Consider the following 15,753-nt stretch of genomic DNA (forward strand, 5'->3'; position numbering starts at 1 on the left):
GCAGTCCGTCTGCTTTAGCTTAGCATACAAAATTGAAGTGAATAGCAGAAACTCGCATTTTGTGTGCAAAAGTGATTAAAATTACTCAATAATGATACCAATTATTCCTGGTGAGCTCAATAACCATTTTGACTGCAAATGAAAACTAAAAAGTAATACGAAGGGTTTCCAGGAGCTGATTTAGAGAACTACATTACAACAAAGCACCAAGGAATACGGCAATAGACAAAATTTCCCATTAAGGGTGGAATATCCCTTTAAAGGTGGGGTTCACTCATTTAATCAATACATTTGAAGTGGTCTCTAGTAGGAAATGATGTCTTACTCCATAATTCAGGCAAGGAAATATATTGTTAATATTTTATCTCCACAAATGTCACAAGCCTATAGAGGAGTTCTGCTGTGCGGTGAAGTTGCTAATGCTGACAGTTAGCTTCTACCAACAAAGACATTTTCTACCGATTTCCTGGACGCTAAAACAGCCTTCCCCGTCGCGAGCCAGTATGAGTGAGTCCAAGGGACCACTTGATGTAGATCTGTCAGACTTTTCAAATCCTAGAGTTTCCAATTATAATCAGAAATAATGATTAAAAAACGTTTTTCCATTGTTCCACACCTTCAATGAAATAAGACACACAGACTTGGATTTCTCACTGGTCACTCCCCTCCTACAATGACTCATTTTACAGCAAAAGCAACTCAACTAATGATTTTACAGCTTTTGCAAGATAGTTAAACTGTCTGCTGTTTTATTAGAACTAAACAGGAACAACAAAAAGAAAAGGAGGAATTGCTGTGTCTGCAAAAGGACACAAAAACAGATCAAAGAGAAACATGACTGAGCACGACCACATACTGAGTAAGATTTATAGGGACGTGTCCCAAAAAGATGCAAATATATTGTTCTTTGTATAACTAATGACAAGAACCATCTTTAAATATATTTTTTCTTTTCTAAAACTTACAAATATACTTAAAACTAGGATATATTAGCCCACCTGAGTACATTTGTTGTGGTGATTAAGAAGAATGCGGGCTAAGCTTATTTCGTAGCTTTAACGTGTGAACTAAACGTGTCACAAACGTGTCTTATTCTGTTAATATACATTAAAATACCTTAACTATTCAATATTTACTTTAAAGCAATATTCATCTAATCACTCACATTGTAACGATCTACGAACAATTTGTTTGAGACTTATTACTGTGCAGTTAGAGAATAAAAGGTTCATAGGATATTATAATAAAAGTGTTGAAGTGTAGTTGTGTGTAAAATAGTAATTTCCCATCGTTAACGGTGCACATGAATGCATCACAGTTATATTGTAAATTCTTTACCTGAGGTGCTCATATTTATGAACACTGAAGAAAGGTTATTCTGCATGTGGTTCTAAAGGTGCACACGGTAAATGTTTTAAAGATCCTGTTTTTCATTTATTTAAGATGTAAATATGTCTAATTTTGGTGATGTTTATTTCTTTACTTGTGTTACTGTACTGAATTTGAGACCTTTCAGGCTCTCAAAGAGAACTATAATTACAAGATCTGAGCCAAATGTTCTTTATTTACTGTTTACGCTGTGTTGATGGAGAAGAGACAGATAAAGGCAAGAATAAATCTTCAAAGACACCCGTATGATTCATGGCCATTATTTCGTCGGACCTGTGCAGCTAAACACGTAATACCCAACAGTCAGTGGATCTCCACCCTCCTATACGTCTTGTCTAGGTCAGGTCTCTACCTGCTTTAGAGGTAAAACTTTTTGGAATAGTTTTGTTTGTCAAATGAGTGTTCTGTGGAATTTTTAATAAAACATTAAAATTTTCATTTGAGTAGGCGTGAGCATTAATTGTAGTTCCCCTTCATACTGTGAGGTAGTTTTCTGTTTTCAGTGAATTCCAGGCATTGCTTTTATGGCCTTATTGTTTTATACTCAATGAAATTGTTCTTGCAATATTTAAATGTCTAAATGGTTATTAGTGGAGGCTTCAGATAAGCCTGACTGACTTTTGCCTCCTTCTGCGCTGTAAGAAATAAAATGTTAAATTTACTTAAACAAGTTATGTCAACTAAATCTTGATGCTTAACTGAACCCCAAAATTATGTATTTTTTTGCTTATAAACTGTGTAATTGGGTCTTTACAAATGCAATGGTTCTGTTTCTGTGCATTTTTTGACACGTTTGTGTAAACTTAAATCTATAATCTAGGTCTAAAAACGTCGTAGTGCTGCCCCCTGTGGCAGAACTGCAGCTACTGCATTTTAAAACCTGTGATTGACTGAGGCTGGAACAATTTCACGTCATCTGTACAGTCTCCTCCCACTCCCCCTCCATCCCAGGGTGGGACTTGGCCAGGCCACTCTGTGCCTCCTGGCAATGCCCACTTTCATGGCATTTTTCAAATCTTGACTAGGGGTGGAGTTACATTTTCTGATGGTGTGCAGCCCCTCTTTAACACTAGAACTCCCAAGGCAGCCATTTTGACTGTATTCATATTTAGATATAACTTTAAAGTTAGATGGATCTCATGTTGTCCTGACTTTTCCTATTTTTGTGGGAACTTTATTTTTGCTTTATAATATCCATAAAAGAATGTATCCAAAAAAATTTGGGTTTTTGTCTGACAGCTCGATTGTTTATATGGTGAAGTTTTTTCCGCAGATGACAGACAGCCAAGCAACTAACTTTCCAGCTCGCACGCTCACTCTCTGTTCAAACCCTGTGTAAATAAGCTGCTAAAACACAAATAACTAAATGTATAGTACTATTTATATTTAAGCAACTAGGTTTAGAAGAAGTGTCACAGCTCTCGCTCCCAGCTCATCACTGCACACCAAATCAGCCCTTAGGACTCCATTACCCAGCATTCCTCACACAAGACTTTCGTGTTCACATGACAACTCCAAGTCCATACACGAAAGTGCTTCACTCCGGCTCCGCACTCGGTCATCGTTCCAACCGCACCTTGCCCAGAGTTTCTGACCAGATCAGCCAGAGGTCAACCCTACCGACTTCCAGTAAGTCCACTTTCTTTACTCTGGAACCGTGGTGCACTCTCGTTACCTTCTGAGTTGTGCAACACGGCTAATATATCAACTGTGGTCAGTCTCACTCTGTGTTTAGGTCATACAAGCATGCCACAGACGAACTCTCGCTCCAGCCTGCTCAGTCCTAGTCAGACCTCACAGGAACCAGTTGACTCGACTTGATTAAGTCAATTCAACATTTTATTTTTTACAGTGTACTTCTCTGTAATTTTAAACTTATTGTTTATTTGTACCGATTTAACAGCAGAAATAAATAAATAAGGTGAATTTTTTAGATTGCTAATTAAAAACATTACAAATAGCCACATTTCTGTTTTAAAGCATTTAATATTTACCTTGATCTTCAATGTCCAGGTTCTTCGTGAGCCACTGAACAATATCAGAACCTGCAATAAGAGAAAGCACAGAAATATGAATCCCTGGCTGGTGTAAGGTGCTCACGCTGTGCTAAAAAACCTGTTGGCTGGCAAATGAAACTGAAAACAATGGCTCTCTTAATGCTTACCACCACCCCCCATCATCACAGTGCAAACCAATTCCTCTCCCCTTGCACCACGTAGGTGGGTACTGGGCCATCCATTATCAAATATTTGTTTCTTCTTCAAACCAGCCCGCTTTGGTTGGTGTTCATTAATATAAATGACCATCTGGCTTCATGAAGCGTGCATTATGCGCCACATAATAACAGAATTTAACAATCAAAGTAAACAACAAATCCGTTTACTTTGATTTCACACAGGAAAGTATCCAGACTAAACTATATATCGTTGGCAGAAAGGGTGAGAAGAGGTTGCGTCTATGGAGGATATGTATGTCACTTTTGCTAGTGTGAACAGGATTTTTTTCTCATGATTGATGCCATCTTGCATCTTTGTCATCTGAGGATGCAACTGAATCCATGTCACATCTCGGACATAACAGCATCCTCTGTCCAACCCCCCCCCCCCCCCCCCCCCCCCCCCTCACCCCCGGGCAATTTCACACCCCAGCACAACATGTGACTTTGGCACTTTGCCTATATGTGTTCAGAGCAGTCATTACTGTCTGTCATGATGACAGGTGAGGCGGGTGTGCAGGGGAGACGAAAGCCACAGAAGGCAGAAAGAAGGTGTGAAGCGGAGACATGGGGGAATTCATGCAGTGAGATGGACTTGCCCTGTGGCACTCTTTATGTCCATCAAGCTGCTACTTTGTGTGTCTGAATTTATGCTTGTCACTTCATTTCACCGTCAGTGTCTTTGCATCCTGTTGCATGCGGGCACCGTCATCACCAGATGAGATTTTTGATGGATTAACATCGCTACTACGACCCCATTTTCACACTATTAAGGCTGACCCGCTTGCAAAGAGACAGATTTAATAAGATGTGTGAGTAATCCTCAGACAAAGCTCTTCTCCAAATTGATTATCACTACATATACATTTTGTGAAGGTGTGGGCATCAGAAAGTGACAATTGAAACAATTACGAAAAAAAATTTAATAAATGAAGACAAAATAAAAAATGTTTCATATATTCCAATAAAATATTAATTAATGGAGGAAATACTTGTTCAGTGACCTCTACTTTGTGTAACATGTCTGTGTTTCAATGGAAAACAGCTGCTTTTCGCTTAAATTGTTGCTCACTTTAATGAACACAAACAAAGGCACTTCTGACATAAAATGTCATAATGTATCCTGCAGCAGCAATGCTACTGAAATGTGCTCCCATAACACACACACATACACATCTACCCACAGCACAAAGTTAAAGGCTCAATTATGTTAAAAAGGTTGACTCAAAAGGGACAAAACATTAAAAATATATAATTTCTTTGACTTTTACTCACCTATACTGGAAACAGCACAAGTATCAAATTCAATTCAGAATTTTGGGCCTGAAACATTCATTTCCAAATAAATAAAACTGATTCAATTAGGGACAATGATGAAATGAATCATTATTTTTGAATCAGTTGGTGTAAATTGTAAACGGTAAAAAAAAAAAAAAAACATTCCTTGGTGACCAGAAATGCTATGAAAACATCCAAACATGTCAGGTCTCTTAATATTTACATGAGTGAGCCCAGAGGTGGAAAGAGTCCTAAAAATTTCTATAATAATAACTTTTACTCAAGTACAAGTAAAAAGTATCGTAAACACAATGTATTCAAAGTAACAGTTACTTAGTTACTTTTGTTAAAAATAAGGATGGCTACATCTAGTGCAAAATCACAACACCGGCTCACAACATTCTCGCGTGCGCGCGCACACACACAAACACACACACACACACACACACACTGCAGCATTTTAGAATAATTTGAATGACTAATTTAACTACACAGAACAGCTTTTGTAACAATATGATCTCTGATTTTTGAGTAAAATAAAGCAACAGGCTAAATAATTACATATATTTTGCATTAAAAAGCAACTTCTGAGTTCACACACACACACACACACACACACACACACACACACACAGGAATGGAGCACATACTGTTTACAACTGAATTAGCTCTAGTGTTAGGTGTTGATTTGCACAAACAAGATGTTTAAACTCACAGAGTCTCCAGGTCTCCTTTTCTTTGAGCAGACCTTGCTGGGAATTAGCTTGTAATGAGCACTAAATGTTCTTTTGCTGCCGTGCGAAGCAGATGGACCCAGGTCCGGCTACCGAACAGAGCAGAATACTGACGTAGCAGTACAGGTTGCAACCAACAGGAGGGGGAGGGGGTGAACGGCGAGTGCATTAGAGGGACCGGACTGATGTTTAGAACAAAACTGCAGGAAAAGTGTGGCTGTTTAACGTCCTCATAAAAAGTGCTAACCCACACCCCCACGAGTGAGACACGGCGCTCATGCAGGCATATCTCTTTCTGTTCTGACGATGCAAAATGATATATTTTTAACTTATTAAACCTATAATTTTTTCTTTACTCTAACAGATATGATTGAAAATGTAGCGACGTACAATTAATTTAAAAAACATACTCAAGTAAAAGTAAAAGAAATAGTACAGACATAAAAAATGACTTTAAAGCATAAATACACAAAAAGCTACACAGTTACAGTAACATAAGTAAATGTAATTCATTACTTTCCACCTCTGAGTGAGCCGACACATGGGTGAAAACAAAGGATTGAAAAAACTCAGAGAAAAGATGCATTTCTCTAACTCATGAATTACTGAATTTGCTCAAAGGATTTAATGGTGCAATATGTAAGAATGAAGTAAGAGTGACATCCTGTGGTCAAATTTGGTTACTGCGGTTCAATTTTCCAACACAAATGTCACTTTCTCACTGCCGCTCCGTGAGTTTTGTGGCTGTTGCGCCAGAAGATTCTAGATGACAAGCAAAGACAAGTCATAGACAGTAATTTTATAAGTAGAGAAAAAGGAGGATGTTTGTTGATATCTTTGTTTTATCTTTGTGCGAGTGGCTGGGTGGTAAAAACAAACACAATATGCCCTGCTACATGCGATGTAAACTTTTAAGAAATGTTGCAGGCCGAAGACAAAATTATTAAAAGCTTGTATGAGCTTCTGGATGATGGAATATGTTGTCCCATATGCTGGTGTTTTTCCACAAATCTGTTGGGGAGATATTTCTTCCTATTTAATAGAGAGCCCTAGACCATTCACTCATAAAAAAATGAAAGGATTTTAAACATCTGGAGACCTACGGTGAATTTGTTTCAAGGAAAGTTGGACTGATTTCTTCTGTTAAACAGAAGGCCTTGGCCGTGTTAATAGCATCACCTGTGGGTGATGGCCAAAGCAAACCATTCGTTGCTGCAGGAATGCAGGCTTTATTCAGAGAATCTGGGTGGCCCACAACCATCTTTTTTGCAGTTTGAGATCTTTTACGAAGGAAACTCCACTAAAACTTTTTATCAAGCCTCCCAATGGCCAAACAATCAACCACACAGCAAGAATGATCCATCAGCTTCACTAAATCCTTTTTTTTTTTTTTTTTTTGTTACCGTGTCCTGTCTGGCTGTGAAGCAAGCAGAATTGATGTCTGAATGCTGGTGACAAGCCTTACAGATTTACTCTCAGGTGGAGCATCAAAGCGTTTGCTTTTAATGTCGCGCCTGATACTTAAAACTTTATTGTTATTGTTGTTGAATGCTTTGTAATTCCGACCAGACACGGAGACAGTGGTGAAAGAGAAAGGAAAAGAAAAGGTGGGGAGAGAGGAGAGGGGGGGGGGGGGGTTGTTCCACAAAAATAAACAATGAACAAGAGTCTGCTTCTAGACCTGCAGAAAAAGACAAAAAAAAGGGACACAACAACAATACAAGATCTAGCTATCACTGCGTCAACTTGATGAAGAAAATATATAATCAACATTGCTTAACTGAAGAATCACTATAATAAATCACAGTGCATTAAGTGCCCACCATAGTCTTAAGACCTGTGTTTAACGTTCCCAAGCCCATACTTTTGAGAGCACCATGTGAGCACCTGTGTGTGTACACGCGCTTGTTTATGTAAGGTTTCTCTATAGGAACGTCCAACAGAGAGTGTGAGGGACCACAGATCCGCCCCCCAAAGATGCGCAGGAGACGGGGGGGAGCTCCAAGTCCCAGAGATCCAGGCACTGCCCCAGAACACAGGAACCCCAAGGAGACTGCAACCAGGAAGCCCCCCCCCCCCCCCCCCCGAGAGGCACAGAGGATCGCCCCGGGGGGCCACAACCAGCAGCCGGCAGAGTCCCGGGAGATATCAGCGGCAAGCCCACAGGCCCGCCCGCACTCAGGCAGACCATGGCACAACCTCTCACACCAGGTGTGGCAGGGGGAGGGGGGGACAAAGATCTATATCATCAAGAGAGGTTCCAGGAGAGGGGAGGAGTCAAAGGCCCCACCTGACATATACAATCATACACAAACACAGTCACACACTCCCTCCCTCATGCTCACACATGCACATACAACCCAAGACTTACAAAAATGCACGCCGGACACCCACTCATGCTCCCCATACACACCCTATTCACTCTGGTCCCGGTACTGCTGCACATTGGGTACAACCATCACCGGTAACCAGAGTTTGACCCTTTCTGCTGGGGTGCTGATGAGCAGGCTCCCCCGCCCAACGCCGAGCACAGCAACCCACCACCCCAAACCCCAACCAGACGGCCAGATCTCCCTCCTAGCCTCCAGCCCCAGGAGGCCTAGCAACAACAGAGGTGGCTAAGACCCCTAGTCTCCCTCAGCCTGCTCCAATATAGTGTTGTGTGATCATGAGGTGTATTCCATGGCTGTGGTGAGCGGGCAATGCAGGCATCATCCGGCCTATGCCAGCTGGTGCGACCGCACCACCCCACTTACACCCTCAGCCATCAGTGTCTAAGTGCGGTTTAAAATTGGAAGTGGGCACCGGCACCCGGGAGGAGGCTGAAATATCCCCTGCCAAATGCCGTTGAATGTGCTCACTCCCAAGGCCCTAAGTGTGTGTTTGTGTGGAATGTCGTCAGTGGAAGTGTATAAGGTGCAAATAAAATTGGGGGCAGGTTGCCACAGGAATGTGGAAATGGGGTCCATACCCGCACTCCCTGACTTGCCCAACCCCCAAGGTCCTATGTGTATGTTTGTGTGATGATGTGAGGGAGCAGGAGGAGAGAAATATGCGGGGATGGGGAGGAATGGCTGGCTGGGCTTAGCCCTCCAGGGAGCCAGCTCCCCTACTGGCCCCAATAGGCACCTCTGTTGTCAAACTGCCACCCAGGGCATGGAGACCCCAGCCCATCCTGCTTCACTAAATCCTCCTCCGAATGTGCAAAACAATCAAATTATAGCTCAAATACGCTGCTTCTTGTCACACAATAACTTGATGCAATGCAAGAAACATAAACATTGACGTCACAAAAGATCCTCCTATAGTATGATCACTCTTGGGTGTTTTACGGTAGGGAGCACTTACATCACTTATTGCAATAATATTTCTCCGGCATTAGAGGAAGTGTTGTTGTTTTCTGTCTTCCCTTTAGCTTGCTGTTATAATTCTGAATGACTTATTAAAGTAGGGGTGCCCAATCCTGGTCCTGGAGGGCCGGTACCCAACAGGTTTTGTGGTTGTTCCTCTTCCAACACACTTGATTCAGTGGTTGAGTCACCTGTTCAGAAGCCAGCTAATCACCTGCTGATTGAAATCAGGTGTGTTGAAGCAGAGTTAAAACTAAAACATGCTGGATACCTGCCCTCCAGGACCAGGATCGGGCTTCCCTGCATTAAAGTCAAACACCACGATTGACTCATTATTCCCATCACACACACATTTCACTGTAATATTGAGTTGTTTGTAATTGAAAAAGTATAGCTTAAAATATTTTTAGAGCCGACTATTTGCTTCTAACTCACCGTTAGCACTGTTAGCTCAATGTTAGCACAATGTTAGCCTTTAGCCTTCTTTAGCTGATATCAGAGTAAAACAAAAACATGCTGTGGCTTCCAAGGGGTACAACAAAGAACTTCTGGGTCACTCCTGTTTACTGGCTTTGGTTCTTTAAAACAAAACTGCAGCTATTTGTCTGCTGGTGTCAAATGACAAAAGCTGGCATCATTAGCTCGGCTCAGACTCGGCATCCGTTCACAGATTGTAAACCGTAACTACGTCTGTCTTTTTGTATTGTTTTGTTTTGTTTTGTTTTTTTTAAGGGAAAAAAGAGACAACCCACCAGCTGGCTGAGAAGGAAATCTGTTTCAATGCAACCTTCCTTCCAACATGATTGAAACTTTTGGGAATATTTCACACTATAATTCTTACATATTGCTCCTTTAACAACTTATTTTTTTCAAAACTGTGTCATTTAGCTGAATAAATGCATTCATCTAAAAGTGACACATTTTAATGGAAAAAATAAATAAATTATTTTATTCTGTAAATGTACATTTATGTTTATAATGTAGCAACAAACTTAGAAATATTTGTAACTATTTTGTTTACACTTTACCAAAGAAATTGCTTCCACAGCATCTTGCTACTATGAGCAAAATGTTCTGAGATGAGAGCCAGAGACTCTTGCCAATTTGAAAATAATTTCCATATCTGCAGGGACACCATCCTCAAAAATTATTATTATTTTTTTTACATTATAGTTGCGTAATGAAACAATGACATATGGATTGCACTGGTTTTAGTGTTGTTGTTTTTTCTTCTTCCGTGGAAGGCAGAACACATTACAACCTTACCTGAAAAAACACTGGGGATCTTGGTTAGAAAACTTTTCACTGTTCGTATGGGGATGCCATTTTTCTCATCCTGCATGCGCGCTATTAACTCCTCCATCTGTGCAGCACAGCGACAGAGGAAGAGGAGAAACAAGAGGGGGGAAACAGGAAAAAGAGAGTGTGAGCAGATTCCACAACCTTGTCTAATAAGTCTGGGATTATGAAAGCAAAGACAGAAAAGAGGCAAACAAACATAAACAGGTTTTTTGTGTGGTTCAGCTGTGTCTCCTGGGGAGAGAGAGTGACGCGATGGAGTTGGTGACTAACAAGCACAGCTGTCAGATTCCTCCCTCTCCATATGACAAATCTCACTGATTTGTGTCATTTGTAATATAAACCTAGCTGTAAGCTGCAAAAGCAACTGAACTTTTTTAAATCTACCAGTGGAGTCTCTTCGTGTAATTGCAGCACATTTAAACTTCACAGTGCACACTTAAAACATTTCAGGCACAGCAGCTTTATGTTCAGCTGAGTAACAGTTCTTGCACCAAGAGCAGCATGACATGAGTGGGCAAACGCTCGTGCAAAGGGGCACATGCATTTGCACGCATGATTGTTGCAGAAATGTACTGGGAGTTTTTTCTGGAGGGCCCAGCAGAGTAGCAAATAGCAACCGTATTTTAGAGAGGAGAGGAAAGCAAAGCGCTGATTTGCATCACAGCGAACAGATAATATGATTATTGTAAAAATGAGCACAAGGAGTTGATTTTCTGCTGAATTTTACCATCTGTTTTTTATCTTCCTCATCTGACTGGATGTGTAAAGCATTCTTTAAATAAACTGATCATTTTCTTTAAAAAAACTATTTTTACTGGGTATAAATGACACATTTAGAGAATGTTTCACTAATTTGCTCTCAATAATCTATAATACAGCACATTTTAAACCGTATTACTAAAAATGAGCTTTGAAAGTGTAACTCTAGTACCTTTTAATCCAAATTTAAAACTTCCATCAGCCTTAGAATTAATATTCCTTCTGATCAGTTTTTAACTTTCCCTGTTTACCTTATTCTTACATCTTATTTAACTAGTGTATTTTAAATTTTATTTTAAAATCTGCTGTTTTATGTTGTCACTTTGATTTAAATGTTTTGTTCTTGCTTCTGGAAAGCACATTGAATTGTTTCTGTGTTTGAAATGTGCTTTATAAATAAAGCTGCCTTGCCTAATGGACAGACTCTCTGGGCCGTCATTCGTAGGTTTCTGAGGAATAGAATTGAAGCTCAATGGGCGGTTCCCAACCCCATTACCTTGGCTGTGCCTGTCACTCCCAGAAAATACAAAAATGGAACTAAGATGGCTGTGATGGTGGGGACAGATGATTGACACAATCTGAGTCGATGTAGCTACAAGCTAACAGAAGCTAACTGAGGTTGGTGGTTGATTTTGGCAAAGAAAATCGCAGTTCAGCGACTTTGCTACCCTCTGCTTGAGGCCGAGGCCTTCCCTGGAGCAAGCTCTAAAGACCATTTCAACCAGGCTGCAAACATGCTTACTTCTGCTGTGAAGTTAGCCTTTTTAACATGGGAGTCAATGGGAACTCCTTTCTGGAGCCAGCCCCTAGCGGACGAGGGGAGGGAACTGCAACTTTTGTCACTTCAGCGGTGGCTTTACTTTTAGCAGGCGAAGTTCCCCCTTGGTATTCAGATGAATACTATAAATGTGCACCTCTGAAACTACACGTGTAATGATATTGTGACAGGACGATCATCACAAATCATCTCTCTCAATTTTGTTTACACTTTATTTTTTCTGCTGCACCACACACACACACGCACACACACGCGCGCGCACACACACATACACACACAAGCCTAATCAGAGCAGCTCATCTGGGAATGCAACTCTAAAGCAGCCAATTCCATTTCAGAGGGGAAAAATATATATTTTTGTGTTTTGTGTGTGGGTGAAAATAAATTTCCCTGACATTTCAGAGGAAAAGGAACTTTTCTGATTAGGAACTATCTGTAACTGACATGCAAATGTGCATTTGTGTTTTGGTGGTTCATGAGCCAACACTGTAGCATTATGCTTTCAAGAAAGCTTACAGGTACTAAAATGCCCTGAAGCTCAGAGGCAAACCAGTTTGTGATTGGAGTCTAATTGACACTGATGGAGCACAGACAAATACTGTAACTGAAAAGCTGCTGAGCAGAGGCCAGGACGACCGAGAATGTGACAGATTAAAGGAAATGGATGCTGAGCTAATGTGAAAAAGTCATTTTTTAAGATGAAATCTTCCGACTTTTTAAATTAAAAAGAAGACAATATATTTGATAAGCTTTTCAGCTTAGAAACCTAGAGTATCGCTTTAAGTCTTAAAACATAGTAAAATATACAACTCTTAAATTAATTTAAAGTACATTTTTCAGCAAAAGTTCAATCCTATAGTTGAAATATTTAATTATATCAGATGAATGTTTGGGTTTGATTTTCTGCTGGAAAGTTTAGAAAACAAGACTGCTTTTGAACCCTTTTCTAACACAAAAACTAATTATCAGAAAATAATATGTTTGAATCAAATATGTTAATTCAGCTGTCTTAAAATTATCCATCATAAATATAAATATACAACATTACAGTAATCATGAAGTATATTAAAATTGACATCTGCCATCTGCAATTCTGAGATGCTCCATCAGAGGGCGGAAGACCAGAAATGATTAATCACAGCAGAAATAGAGGAAAGTACCAAGCCTGCTAATGGGATAGAGGTGCTGGAAAATATGTAATACAAGTAATAAAGCTAGAACAGCAAATCTGCTAAACAAGCTAGCTTAAACCATGCTGCTTAACGTTCTAACATAGTATAGCTATTAATGTATTGTAGTGATAGTTGTAGGGTTAAATATTGTTGCTTACATTACCTTTACTTATGACCAATAGGCTGGGATATTCTATATAAATATAGATTATCACTCTGATTGGTCTTTGAATATTTAATCAGAAGATTGTAGGATTCTTTACTTTTTCAGGGATCAAACACACTTCGTATCAATTCAGACAGAGTCAGGTTTATAAACGGTAAGAATTTTATTTTCTAAACAATTAAAAACATGACAACTAGGACACGGTATGTGATGAATGAATCTAGGTGGATGGAGTGTGAGGTGTGATGATGACTGAATGGTGTGTGTTTATCAGAACCTTGTATCTAGAAGAAACTGAGTTCTAGGTGTGAAAAGAATTTGGTCTGCATTAAACTATGAAGTTGGTTCTTATCAAAACGGCATCCGACACAATCTTGCTGTGTTCTACGTACCCCTGAGGAGACTCCCTTTCAGACCCGAGATGTCGGGGGGGTCGGGTACCGAAGTTTGTAGAAAAGACCACAGTATGACCAGGTCAGTCCAGAGTCGTCTCCCGGATCATAACAGATAGATGAAAATGTTTGCATCTAGAACAGCTGTTTCTGAATAGCTGAAGGAACCGTTTTGCTGTGTCAGCTGTAGCTTATAACAGGTTTTTGACAGCTTGTCAAGAGATGCGGTGGTTAGACAGGTTTCCCCCAGTGGCCAGTCCAGAGTTCTGCTCAAACTAACAGAATGCTGAATCACTCCGCAAGTGATTCTGTTTTAATAATCTCATATTATGACTTACTTGGCCAATCAGGACATGCCATGTTAAGAGGTGTTAACAAACAAACCTCAGAACGTCATGCATACTCAGATACAGGATGCTCTGATTTGTGGGTAAGAAAATATCTATGTGCAGTGACGTTAACTTTAATTTACATCTTATGAACATTGTGTATGAGTGTAGATAACGATTCACTTGTTAAATCTAACTTTACTGATTATAACATCAAAATGTTTCATTGTACTAATAAAATTAATTTCAACCACAGTAATTTCAGCACAGATTAATCAAACATTAATATTAGTATTTATATAACATTTGTTCATTCAACCATATTATTATTTAATGATTATTTAACTTATGAGTTGTAAAAGTTCTTCTTTTGTCCTGTGAAGCAAGCGGATAGATAAGGCTGCAGATTGGCAGAGAGGAACCTGAGAAAGGAACATGATTTTTATAATCAGAGTGTAAACATGCAGTGGCGAATCTTTCCTGCAGCTTGGAAGATTAAAAAAAGAGACGCAGAGAGGCAGATTCATGTCTGTAGATGACCGGTCACCGAAAAGGTCAAACAGTAGATGAAAACTGACCATTCCTGGACGCTACATAATATATATATATATTGTCGTCGTCTTCCTCCGCTTTTCCGGGTCCGGGTCGTGGGGGCAGCATCCCAACTAGGGAGCTCCAGATCGTCCTCTCCCTGGCCTTCTCCACCAGCTCCTCCGGCAGGACCCCAAGGCGTTCCCGGACCAGATGGAATTGTAACCTCTCCAACATGTCCTGGGTCGACCCGGGGGCCTCCTGCCGGTAGGACATGCCTGAAACACCTCCCCAGGGAGGCGTCCAGGAGGCATCCTGACCAGATGTCCAAACCACCTCAACTGACTCCCTTCGATCCAGAGGAGCAGCGGTTCTACGCCGAGTCCCTCCCGAATGTCTGAGCTCCTCACCCTATCTCTAAGGCTGAGCCCAGCCACCCTACGGAGGAAACTCATTTTGGCCGCTTGTGACCGCAATCTTTTTCTTTCGGTCATTACCCAAAGCTCATGACCATAGGTGAGGATTGGGACGTAGATCAACTGGTAAATTGAGAGCCTGGCTTTCTGGCTCAGCTCCCTCTTCACCACGACAGATCGGCTCAGCGTCTGCATCACTGCAGATGCTGAACCAAACTGCCTGTCGAACTCCCGATCCCTCCTACCCTCACTCGTGAACAAGACCCCGAGATACTTAAACTCCTCCACTTGAGGTAGGACCTCTCCCCTGACCCGGAGTTAGCAAGCCACCCTTTTCTGGTCGAGAACCATGGTCTCAGATTTGGAGGTGCTGAACCTCATCCCAGCCGCTTCACACTCGACCGCGAACCTATCCAGCAAGAGCTGAAGGTCAGAGCTGGATGAAGCTAGGAGGACCACATCATCCGCAAAAAGCAGAGATGAGATTCTCCTGCCATCAAACTCGACACACTCCACACCACGGCTGCGCCTAGAAATTCTGTCCATAAAGGTAATGAACGGAATCGGTGACAAAGGACAGTCCTGGCAGAGTCCAACACTCACCAGGAACAGGTCCAACTTACTACCGGCTATGCGGACAAAACTCACGCTCCTCTGGTAAAGGGACTGAATGGCCCTTAACAGAAAGCCACCCACCCCATACTTCTGGAGCATCTCCCACAGGGTGCGCCTGGGGACACGGTCATAAGCCTTCTCCAAATCCACAAAACACATTAGGATTGGTTGGGCAAACTCCCATGCCCCCTCCATCACCCTTGCAAGGGGATAGAGCTGGTCCACAGTTCCACGGCCAGGACGAAAACCGCATTGCTCCTCCTCTATCTGAGATTCAACTATCGATTGGACCCTCCTCTCCAGTACCTTGGAGTAGACCTTTCCAGG

At 41.1% G+C, this 15,753-nt stretch overlaps 1 protein-coding gene across 1 annotated transcript in view; it reads right to left on the bottom strand.

Annotated features, from left to right (window-relative positions):
* rgs7a (regulator of G protein signaling 7a) overlaps positions 1-15,753 on the bottom strand; it is a 79,447-nt gene that overhangs the window by 16,095 nt on the left and 47,599 nt on the right. The window contains exons 3-4 of the mRNA XM_015944795.3: positions 10,233-10,329; positions 3,384-3,434 (exon numbers count right to left, since the gene is read on the bottom strand). Coding sequence (XP_015800281.1) covers positions 3,384-3,434; positions 10,233-10,329 — 148 coding nt within the window. The remainder of the gene's footprint in view (positions 1-3,383; positions 3,435-10,232; positions 10,330-15,753) is intronic.

Source organism: Nothobranchius furzeri, chromosome 12 (assembly GCF_043380555.1).
Source record: "Nothobranchius furzeri strain GRZ-AD chromosome 12, NfurGRZ-RIMD1, whole genome shotgun sequence".
Taxonomy (NCBI): Eukaryota; Metazoa; Chordata; class Actinopteri; order Cyprinodontiformes; family Nothobranchiidae; genus Nothobranchius; species Nothobranchius furzeri.